Source organism: Physcomitrium patens, chromosome 4 (genome assembly GCF_059467195.1).
Source record: "Physcomitrium patens ecotype Gransden chromosome 4, ASM5946719v1, whole genome shotgun sequence".
NCBI classification, from domain to species: domain Eukaryota; kingdom Viridiplantae; phylum Streptophyta; class Bryopsida; order Funariales; family Funariaceae; genus Physcomitrium; species Physcomitrium patens.
This window is the reverse complement of record NC_143413.1, coordinates 15,729,488-15,740,645: the sequence shown is the minus strand read 5'-3', so window position 1 is coordinate 15,740,645 and position 11,158 is coordinate 15,729,488. Positions and strand designations below refer to the sequence as shown.

At 45.8% G+C, this 11,158-nt stretch overlaps 2 protein-coding genes across 3 annotated transcripts; one reads left to right on the top strand and one right to left on the bottom strand.

Annotated features, from left to right (window-relative positions):
- The first annotated feature begins 4,793 nt into the window (after nucleotides 1-4,793).
- On the top strand, nucleotides 4,794-7,648 carry LOC112281439 (uncharacterized). 2 transcript variants are annotated; one of them, XM_024517956.3, is made up of 4 exons: nucleotides 4,794-5,060; nucleotides 5,551-5,637; nucleotides 5,971-6,600; nucleotides 6,816-7,648. In XM_024517956.3, the coding sequence occupies exons 3-4, from the start codon at nucleotides 5,997-5,999 to the stop codon at nucleotides 7,049-7,051; spliced, it is 840 nt and encodes a 279-aa protein (XP_024373724.1). In that variant the 5' UTR covers nucleotides 4,794-5,060; nucleotides 5,551-5,637; nucleotides 5,971-5,996; the 3' UTR covers nucleotides 7,052-7,648. The 2 variants fall into 2 exon arrangements, with proteins under 2 accessions (XP_024373724.1, XP_073389720.1); XM_073533619.2 differs by lacking the exon at nucleotides 5,551-5,637 and having other exon boundaries at nucleotides 4,843-5,060.
- A 1,251-nt stretch (nucleotides 7,649-8,899) lies between these two features.
- Nucleotides 8,900-10,603, bottom strand: LOC112281441 (uncharacterized). Its single transcript, XM_024517957.3, has 4 exons — nucleotides 10,432-10,603; nucleotides 10,111-10,284; nucleotides 9,788-9,863; nucleotides 8,900-9,545 (listed from the first exon to the last, which is right to left on the bottom strand). The coding sequence occupies exons 1-4, from the start codon at nucleotides 10,510-10,512 to the stop codon at nucleotides 9,409-9,411; spliced, it is 468 nt and encodes a 155-aa protein (XP_024373725.1). The 5' UTR covers nucleotides 10,513-10,603; the 3' UTR covers nucleotides 8,900-9,408.
- Between the last annotated feature and the right edge of the window lie 555 nt (nucleotides 10,604-11,158).

The following is an 11,158-nucleotide window of genomic DNA, read 5'->3' as shown; positions in this document are numbered from 1 at the left end:
TTAATTGCTGATGTTCTAATACACTAATCAATCGCCGTCATTTGCCTCCGATTAGACACTTATGATGGCAGGCAAGTCATCATGAACGGCACGTCTGCCCCCTCCAATCTTGATAAACCTGCCCCCGGGTTTATGTGTAATACAGGCGTAGTCGGTTTCCATTGATACGGGTTGTGAATTTGGTTCCCGTGAAATCTTCTAATTGGACGGAACCATTAGGAAAAGCGGCCAATACGCGATAGGGTCCATGCCACCGAATTTTAAATTTTCTCGGAAAATTATGAAAACGGCTGTCGTACAGCAGGACAAGATCATTGGGCATAAATGATTTTGTGCGGAGTTTACTATCATAATAACTCTTTTGGCGACGCTGAATAGCTTCCATGGTCATCAAAGCCGAAGCCCTAATCTCATCCAATTTTTCCAATTCTGTTAACCGATATTGGAGAGATTCTTTGTTACCCAACCGTTCTTCCAATGCAATTCTTAAACTGGGAACCTCCAATTCTATTGGTAAGATGGCCTCCTGCCCGTATACCAATTGAAAAGGTGTGGAATTGGTCGTTACTTTATACGCAGTTCGATATGCCCACAATGCTGTAAATAATTTAGTATCCCAATCGATTTCCGTTCCTGAAATAGTCTTGTTAAGATTTTACAAAGGATACCGTTGGTCTTTTCGGTCTGCCCATTGGCATATGGATGATAAGGGGTAGTTTTTCGATGTTTGATCTCATACTTCGTTGTCAATGCTTCAATGGTTGCATTAATAAAATGGGTTCCACGATCACTAACCAATTCTTTCCGACAACCAAAACGAGTGATAATGTTCTCATATAAAAATGTTGCTACAGTAGTGGCATTATCAGTTTTTGTTGCCGTAGCCTCCGCCCATTTGGTGACATAATCGGTGGCTACTAAAATATAACGTTTCTGTCCATTCCGAGAAGCAGGTGCAATTGGTCCGACGAAATCAATACCCCATTTTTCGAATGGTGCCTGCGCCAAAACTGGTACCAAGGGCATGGCAGAAGTTCCAGTAGGTCGACCAATTCGTTGACAAAGATCACAATGACGAACATATTTGTGAGCATCCGAAAACATTATTGGCCACCAATAACCAGCCATTAAAGCTTTACGCTGTCGTATTACGTGCTTTCCTGCTCGAGAACGCGCCGGACGTCTGGCTGTAGAAGGTAGTATGGAGATTCACCGATAGTCAAGCAGTCTATCAGTTTTTGACTGCTGGAATATAAACTACTGCAACAATGTACCGTAAATCTATACGGATGCTCTTCGACTTCTTGTCGAAGTCTTTTTTTTTGCCCCAGTCGGTAGGTCTCTAGACGTTACAGAGAACCCCGAACAACCCAAACTGTTAATCTTCAATACCCTTTTGTACTTACGATCTTGTATCCACTGACTGTCCTGTTAGATTAACCTAATAAATTTCATTCATTCCGCATACTCAATCCTATAGACACCCTTTTAATCCTTCAATCACAGACATAACTCGATTTTACAAAACAGTCAAGAGTATTCAAACCCACTTCATTTAAAAATCCCGATTCACCATTACAACACTGACTTCAGCAGCGATTGCCTCAGTCTTTCCAAAACTCTACGAAGAAGAAAAATCCAAATTCTATGTCTTTCCTTCCCCGACCCGAAGCATGAAGCTCCTCTCTCTAATTCCCTTGATCTTCAAAACCCTCCAATGAAACCGAACTGGTAACCTTGCAAAAGCTTGAAAACTAGCTCCCCCCCGATTCCCCCCGAAAAAAAAAAACCTCCCTCCCTAAAACTATATTCTCCCCTAACCTTATCCTCTGAATTTCTTCAATCTTCCGTCTTAGATCCGGAATTGGCTCCCACCTCAAGCTTGGATCTGAAATTGGCTCTCGCCGTCAAGCTTGGATCCAAAATTGGCTCTCGCCGTCAGAGCTTTCTCCTCTGTTTTTACCTTTAAGAAATCCATTTACCGAAAACAACGTTCTCTGAAACGGCACACAGAGAACAGGACAGCCCGAAACAGAATCAAAACCCCGTAATCGGGACCACATTGAGTCACCCGACCAATTCAGGTCCCATATTGGGTAAGATGCCCATAGTAACCTGGATGCTCGCGTAATTGGGTCAAATTGGTCTTCGCGTCAGACTGGCTGAGGCCTGTAGTAAGACCTGGATTTTCCCGTAACTAGACTGCATTGGATTGACCGGCCAATTCAGGTCTCATATTAGATAAGAGGACCCGGATTGGATTATCGAAATTGGATCCAATTGGCTCCTCGAACCAGTCCTGTGAATTGGTCCTTCTCTTCCTGCTCACTCCCGTTATTGGAATGGAATGGAGCATTTCAGTATGCCCCGGCTGACTGTAACGGAGTGACTGAACCTGACCACTCAGTATTTATACTGGAGTTGGTCGATGCTCCCAATATTCGAGGTAACTGAATATTAATAAAATTCCCCTTTCTTTTTATTTTCACTATATACTCATGTTACAACACGACATCCACCCCCTCTGAACCTGTGCATCCTCCGGTATGCACCAATTTACCCAATTGCTGTTTGATTCAGAATATATCCCCTACGTCTTTGTCCAGTTCGTCTTCGTCACCTTCATTATCCAAATCACTTTCATCTTCTTGCTGCGGAATCTCTGTACCTTCATTAAGGTCTTCCATATTCATCTCCGCGTGTCTTCGTTTAAATATTTATACTCGCTTTCCTACAATTGGTATTTTCAATTTTGTACCATCTAACTCCCGTAATGAGTAAGTCGCATTATCATGAATAGTTGTTATAACATATGGTCCAAATCAACGTTTTGAAAATTTCCGCAAAGTACTATATTGATCATCCAGACTATTATCATAAACAAGTACCCAGTCACCTTCCTCGATTGCTTTTGGTCTCAATCGATGTTGCTTATCGAATCGCGCCTTGTTTTGTAACCTTGCTCTTTTTAACCTTTCCAATGCTATCTGCACATCTTCCGTTCTTTGCTCCAATTGTCGAATCCTAATAGCTAGAAGTTCTTTTCTTGTCAATCCATCTTCCCATGGTAGCATATTCCAAGTAAGTACCTTTTCTTCAATCGGCATAATTGGTTTTTGACCTGTCATAAGTTCTACTGGCATATATCCTGTCACCAAACTATGTGTTGTTCGATCAGCCCATAATGCAAATGACAAAAGCTGTGGCCACTCTTTAACTTTCCCATTACAAGCTTTAACTAATGCTTTCACAATCGATGGGTGACCGCGTTCGCTTTTTGTATTCCCTTTTGGATTATAACCAGTAGTCAGTGATAGTTAAACTCCACATCTTTCAAAGAACTTATGAGCTTCTTGTGCATTTAATTCTCCACGATCTGCAGTGATTTTTCCTACGCATCTGTAGTGGCAAATGACATCTTCAAGCAAAAACCTACAAATCCCCTCTGTAGATTTTGTCCTCAATGCTCTTCCTTCTACTTGATTTGATAAATCTTCATGAGCTAAAACCAAATATCTCATCTGCCATAACCCAACCGGCATAATAACCAAATCAACAACCCATTTAATATGAATAGCCAGAGGATACGTAGGATGAAGACCATCTCGATGTCGGATATTAGAATACGATTGACAGATTTCACATGACTCTACAAATGAGAGCACATCTCGATACATATTTTTCCACCAATATCGTTCCTTGAGTTTAACAAAAGTAGCCTAGATTCCTCTATGCCCTGCCCATAAACTATCATGAAACTCCTTTAATAATTTTAGTTTTTCTTCTCTTTTGCCTATCATTCGTTGTGGCATCCCAATTCCTTTCTTCGGTCTCTTCCATAAGAATCCATGTCGAAGTAAAAATCCATATGCTTTTTTTCTTATTTGTTTGAATTTTTCTATAGACCAATTCCCCTGCTTAGTCAAGGTATTCAAGTAATGACCAATATCCAATAATTCTCCTTCATAAGATTCTTCAAGAAATAGCTTGTCTTCTCTGTTGAGATTTGATATTGAATAGAATTTCAATCCGACATCATCAATGTCTTCAACCATTTCGTCCTCCCTCTCGTATCTTGCTCGAGATAGCATGTCTGCTACTAAATTGTCCTTCTCAGTAAAATGCTTAAATTCTGGATTTAGTGACTTAATATAAGCAATCGAACTCAACATTGCAATATCTGGCGTTGAACACTTAATAATCATTCCAAGCAATGGCAAGCAATCTGTTTCAATTACTACTACTGCCCCAATCAAATAGTATAGATTTTCTATTTTTAGAAAATAAATAGTGCTACAATTACCTTTAAACATTTAAAAAAACATTGTGTTCAATAAGATAATGTACAAAAAATACTAATTCAAAATTACATTTTCTAAAAAGTTGTTTAAAATTAAATAAAATTAAAAACATATATATTTCAAAAATATATTTAAAAATTAAAAGTATATATCGTGTAATATTCACATTTTTAAATACTTATATATTTATATTATACAAAATTCAGCATTCATGTCTGTGAATGTGGATTCAGTGCGGGCCCAATGAGGAGTGGGTTCTGAGTTCCCAACCTACCGCCCTCCATACTGCCCGGCCTCCAACCTGCCCGCCCCTCTGGTTCCCCTACGTTTCCTCCCTCCGTTCCCAGAAATCTCATCAGCGGTTGAGATTGCAACCGAGCCGCAGCTGCGATCCGACGGTCCACGATGGCGGAGCCAGTCGATTGAATAAGGAGGTTTCTGCGACACGTAGTGACGAGGAGGGAAGGGTGTTTTGGGATTTGCTTTTTCGTTGAAGTCCTTGACTTGAAACTCCTTACACAGTGAGGAGGGAGATGCCGGAATCGAAGATGATGAAAACTAGGGTTCTCTGTGTTTGGGGGAGCACGCTTGCATCCTCTTTCCTCCACGTGATGCTCTTCCAATTCATGCCATGCATCGCCTCGTGCTGGTGATCCTCTGCCGTTGCAATCCGCGGACCCTTTTCTGGTGGAGGATGACGACGCTTGCTGTATGAGTGAGGTACAATTCGCATGGACCCGGGCTGCAATCTGCGCTGAGGTAAATTTCGCTACACCCTTTTGGAATTGAGAGAGTGGTCCTTGAATTGTGCTGCGTGGGTTATGGATTGGCCGGGCGACGCCTAGTAGTGGATCGGGCTCGGCCTGAATTGGGTTTATCGGTGCGAATCGGAGGAGATTTGGGGGTGTGTCTTGGTGGACGATTGCGTTTGTGTGGAGCGACCCGTGAGAGCGCAGGGGAGGGATGCGAATTGGGGCTGCTTCGAGCAGTAGCACCGTTATTATTGCTGGGTGTGGCATTCAAGCGCACAGTTTGGTGGCTGTCGAGCGTGGGATGAGAATTGGCGGCGCGGTGGTGTTGTTTTGGGATTGAATTGGTGGTATTGAGGAGGAGCGCGCGGTACACAGAAGAGGAAATCGCAGGGGTTTTGATGTAGCCGTGGGAAAGTTGGGAATTGGGCGCGGGTTTCAAGAATTGGGTCGGGGTGGGGTGGTCGGATTGACGAGGGGTGTGTGCCGTCGCGGTCCAGGTGGGAATCGGGAGAGAATTGTGGTGGTTTGGGACGGCATGGTTTGGAACGCCAATTGCGCTTTTGTATCGCCAATCGCTGGTAAAGGTGGGTCGGATTCATTGTTTGATGCTTTTGGGTTTTTAGTGTGGATTGGGCGTGTGAAGCCATGAAGTAGAATTGGTGGCTGGAAAGTACGTTGTGATGGGGGTGGGCGTGTGTAAGTGGTCTCGGAGGAACTAGTTTGCGGGCTTTGCCTCGGATCAGCAGAGCAGGAAACCTGGAGGTAGCTTTTGGTCATGGTCAAGTACGACCTGATGCACGCAAGCTGGGCAGTGTTGAACCGCCAGGTTTTCCCCGCGTGAAGTGGGTGCGCCATGGGCATATCCGGGCGCGTTTGTGAGACCCGGAACGGCTGAAGTGGTTATGCGGGCCTCGCAGGTATACGACCGTGACATCCAGGAATCATGCAAGAAGTCGCTGGTGGCGTGGCGACCACCGAAGGCGAAAGCCGTGCTCTCGGGTATGCGCCAACTAAGAGCGTGAGCATTTCGCCGAGGATGGAAGGCCCCGACAAGGGGCAGAGGGGGCTGCGGTGGACGAAGCACGAATCGCTGGTGCTGGTGGCTGCAAAGAGCAAGGAGCTGGACAAGTCTCTGGACAGCACGGCCAGGGGGGTGGACGCTTCGGATGTGAAGTGGGTGACCATATTTCAGTACTGCAAGGAACTGGGAGTAGAGCGAGACGCGAGCCAGTGCCGGAAGAGGTGGCACAGCTTGTACAAAGACTACAAGAAGATAAAGGATTACGAGAAGCTGCACGGGGGCTCGTACTGGGCCATGACGGCGGAGCAGCGGAGAGAGCAGAAACTGGCTTCCAGTTTCGAGCACGAGGTGTTCGAGGTGTTGGACAACTATTGCAAGAAGTTGCCTGCGATTTCGGCGAAGGTGACTTCGGAAGCAGCGGTGGCTGGGAAGGAGGAGATGGACGTGCTGGTGGACGAGGTGGAGGGTCTGGGAAATCCGGCGTCGTCGGAGGAGTGCGGGCTGGGGAACTCGACGGACGTGACGGGTAAGTGATGGGCTCTTGGGCTGATTGGGGGGTTGTCATGGTGCGGCGACTGGGACAGGAGATAGATATGTCAAGTCGGGTAGCTGTCTAGGTGGGTTGACATTACGGCAGGGAGGGGTAGCTTTCAGGCAGTGCTGCAACTGTGGAACATCCCAAGTTCCAGGCACGTATGCAGTGGCGACGCATTGATTAAGCATATGGGGTCGTGTGCGCAGGGTGCCCGAAGGTGGAAGAGAGCCTGACGAAAAGGAAGAAGAGGAAGCGGCGACCGGAATCGATAGAAGAGAAATTGCTGGCTGCGCTGGAAAGCACGAGCCGGAACTTGCAGCTGCAGCTGCGCCACGATCGCGAGCTGCGGATAGAAGAAGGGAAAGGGCTGATGACGTTGCTGGACAAGTTGCTGACAAGCGTAGGTCGAATAGCTGACGCGTTGGAAGTGCGCAAGAGCTGATGGAACAGGAAGCTTCGACGTGCAGCGGAGAGCGAGGGGGTGACTGGGGACTGAGGGGTAAGCGATGCGCGTGGCAGGGGATGGGCAGTGGCGAGGGTGGTTTGGGCTACGTTTCGGGTGAGGTGGTGGAACGAGATCGAAGGTGGAGTGTGCCCCTGTTTGGGAGCTGGAAGGGTTGCAGGAGCGGACTGTGAAGTGAAGCAGCAGTGGCTGCAGGTAGTACAGCAAAGCGGCATGTCGATCAGTCGTAGTTTGTAAAGACGTAGAGGAAGCATCATATGGAGGTAGTAGTAGGGAGGACTCCCCAGTTGCACCTTAAGTAGGCGTGGATGATAGGGCCGTGTGTAGTATAGTGTATGTGGATATAGACCTGGAGATTGCGGGTGAAGCAGTGGCAAGGGGTTGGCCATTGGCGGGGTGGAGGTATTGATAGGGGAGGGAAGATGCTCCTCATGTACAATGATTGTATTTTATTGAGAAACAGTACATGTTAGACTGGAGAAGCCCCGCGTGAGCAACGGAGGGTCAGTCAGTGGGAATACAGGAGATGAGACTCACATACATACATATATATATATGTGTGAGTATGTATATACATACACGTGTACAGATGTATATACTGGTGTTGCGGAGCAGGAGGCAGGGGGTGAGAACGATGGGGAGGTTGTGGTTGAATGTTTGGCACACGGATGAAAAGAATGTAGCTGGGAGGCAGACGTTTCCAGATTGCAGTAGTGGTTTGGAGGGTTTGGTTAGCGTAGGACAATGGTGTGAGTGCAGTTACTGGGAGTGGCGGAACGTAGGAGAAGTTGATGATGCGGTGGCGAAGAGTGGTACAGGTTAGTGGAGAGTGTGGTTGTGGTGTATGCGGTGGCGAAGAGTGGTACAGGTTAGTGGAGAGTGTGGTTGTGGTGTATGCGGTGCATGTAGAAGGAGAAATGGCATGGGTGATGAGTGGGTGTGTTGTGTGAAGATGTGGGGTTCGCCGGAGATGTGGACATAGTTAGGCGAAGGAAGAATGCCAGCATTTTTGAGGATTCTGTGGACAAGGGAGTGTTCGATTGGTTCGTCTTTGTTAGGTGTGAGGATGGGATTGATGCTTTTTGGTATGGATTGCAAATTTGCTTTTACATTCAGATGTGCAGCTTGAGAACGCATGCTGTTGTCGTTGATGATGTGGGTGCTTGGAGATTGTCGCTGGGGACACTGTTCAATCTGCTTCGTTGTTTTTTCCAGGGCATACTTTTGTAGTTGTCTGTTCGGTCGGCTTCAGGTTTTGTATGTTGATTGTGTGTACTTATGTAGTGAGCTGGTAGAATGCAACTGTGAGGAAGCATGTGAAATAGATTGGAAGTTGTTGTGAGTGTGGGCTCTGCACAAAGAGACACTGAAAATTCGACAGTCCCTGGAGATGCTGAGTGCAAATTATCTCCCTTCCATTAGCTCGTAATGCCGAATCAACAGACGGCGACTGTGAATGATTGTCAACTGCCATGGAAAAACACCTTCATCTGTAACCAAGTGGCAGATGTTCACCCTCCAGTACTTCTGAAGATCCCTTGGTAAGGAGTGAGATGTCCAGTCATATCTAAGCAGCTTGACTACTTTTGGATTATTAGGGTCAAAGGTAGACGGCAATGTCCCGTGAGAGACAACGTCTAGTTGCAACCAAACTGACTGAAAAGGTAATATATACAGTACTTTCAGTTTCAGAAAGTAAAGGAAAGTTTTTTAATAAACATAAATAAATAAATAAATAAGAGCGGGACTGTCCTTTACAAAATCAGGAGCAATGATCCAGAATAGGAGGTGAGCTTCCGGTTCACTATGAATACAGAGCATCTTGGCTTTGTGGAACACTTGAGGAACAAAACAATTCAGATGAGAAATGAATCAGAACTGTTCCTCTATTCAAATTCCAAATCACGGTGGCGACATAAGCATGCACACAATATAGAAAACTACCTCTGAGCACTCTTAACAACGATGAACTTAGAGTAATTTCTTGCTAGAAACACACACATCTAAAAATAGAAAGGACTATGAAGAATGCATTTTCGTTTAGAGAATGAACCTTTCAAGTGCTAAATTATCTACAAAAGTGCTGAAGTCGCATTCAGCAAGATGTTCGCGCGAACCTAATTGACTAGGTCGTAGTCCACTTGATTCTGTTCTTTAAACAAGTACCTATTGCAAAATCCCAGGACTATCACATCAAGAACCATGATTCGACGCAACGGGAAGCATATACAAGTACTACTGCCTGCTCTTACAGTCGATCGCGTGCTCCAAAGCTCATCCTAAGTGGCTATAAGTCTGTTCAAAACGATAACAAAAAAAAAGGACTTAACTCCTCTTCATTTCTTCTGTTGCGGCCATATTTCGGCGTCCTTCTTCACCTTCTGCACTGTCTTCAGAACAACATCCGGTTTCGCAGTGGTTGTCACTGTCACCTTCATGAGATACAGGTCACAAATCACAGGCTTCTGGACCCCTGCACAAATACCAAGAATGGTGGCTAAACATACATTTTGATTGAGGCGATGCATCGTCTTCGGCAAGAAACTATTTATTCAGATCTTTCAACTGCGACTCTAGACAGGTGGGAACTGGTGGAGAATTCGAGTCGCGGTAGAACCTTCGTTTTTCTTGCCTACTATGCAGCGAAACTAAAAGAGGAGCAGCTTAACAGCCTAAACCACAATAAGTTGCAGAAGAGGGGTTTTTTTAGCTCACCATCCAACCTTCCGAGTCTTTTCCTCACTTTGCGAGCGCACGATTCGCAGCACAAGGGCACCTTTAATTCGATGGTCTGCACCACAGAAAGAAGCAAAGTATGAGCTCAGAATGAACCAACATTTATGGAATAGAAGAATAAACAAGTATTTCAATAAAAAGTAGAAGACAAAAAGAGAAAGGCGATGGTATCGAGAGCATTTGCAATCTTCTACAGGCTGCACTTGCAAGCAACTCAGAATAATTCTACAAAATCAATATCGGAGATGAAAGGGAGCACAACAACCACGATTTATTCAGAGATCAATGTCATTCAAACCCACCTTCGGCTTGTTGTCATCTTTCTTCTCTGCCTGCTTCTCACCACCCTTCTTGTCGTCTTTTTTCTCCTCTTTCTTGTTATCTTTCTTTTCGTCTTTCTTCTCGTCTTTCTTCTCCTTATTATTCTTGGATTGCTCACTCGTGTGCTGCAGATAATCCTTGTTCGGATAAAACCACTGCATTCAACCAAAAAGACGAATCAACGAACTCACAATCGACAAACAATGCACACGCCTGCCCAGTCAAAACAAGATCGAGAAATAAGACAACCACCAAAAGAATCCGCAACGATACTAAACAAGAACCATTCCTAGAAAACTCACATAATCAAGCGAGCTACTAGGCTGAAGCGGCTGGAAGCTGTGGAACGGCCTAGGATCGCTATAGTAGTATAACGCCGCCATTACCCAAGGAAGACCACCACAAATTCTCACAATACAAAACTTCCCAAACCCTCACACTCGATCAAACTCTACCTGTCCCATCCTCCTTCTCGCTCTCTCTCTCACTCTCTTTCTCTCCCGCTCTTCCTCCTCCTCACTCCAAAAAAGTCCAGAAGCACTTTCTAGAATTCCACGCAAGATGAGGGATATGCACTACAGGAGGTTTAAATATAGAAAACGCAAACCGAGGAAGGAGAAGGCGGGCCCAGCAGGCAAGCGAATCCTCTGTAGCCTCAAGTCCACTCGGGTCACGGCACAAGCGCCATCGCTGTTGGCACCTAGAAATCGTGTGTCCCCAGGAAGTGTAGGGGTCTGGGCACGGAAGGCGATTTGAAGGCCGGTCCTCCATGCCTCTACGGCGTCTTGGCAGCTGAATCCCCCTTCGTTCCTTCATTCGGGTACTCACTCACTTCACGGCGCGTCGTCGCGACGATGCGAGGCGCGCCGCCTTCAACAACGACGCTGTAGTGTTGCGTAATGGGACCCCACGACGCAACTGGAGTTGGGGAGTCTATGGCCGTGTTTGGGTGGGCTTGTCCTATTACTGATTGGTTGGGAAGTTTGGATGGCTTGGTCATTGATTCAAACTCTCCAATAATACATAGAT

Bases quoted from the DNA above. Each gene is read 5' to 3' on its own strand.
- LOC112281439 (XM_024517956.3), top strand. From the start codon at position 5,997: ATGCAAGAAGTCGCTGGTGGCGTGGCGACCACCGAAGGCGAAAGCCGT. The intron at 6,601-6,815 runs GTAAGTGATGGG...TCGTGTGCGCAG, and splicing joins GAACTCGACGGACGTGACGG to GGTGCCCGAAGGTGGAAGAG.
- LOC112281441 (XM_024517957.3), bottom strand. From the start codon at position 10,512: ATGGCGGCGTTATACTACTATAGCGATCCTAGGCCGTTCCACAGCTTC. The intron at 10,285-10,431 runs GTGAGTTTTCTA...GGTTGAATGCAG, and splicing joins CTAGTAGCTCGCTTGATTAT to TGGTTTTATCCGAACAAGGA. The intron at 9,546-9,787 runs GTGAGCTAAAAA...GTATTTGTGCAG, and splicing joins AAGACTCGGAAGGTTGGATG to GGGTCCAGAAGCCTGTGATT.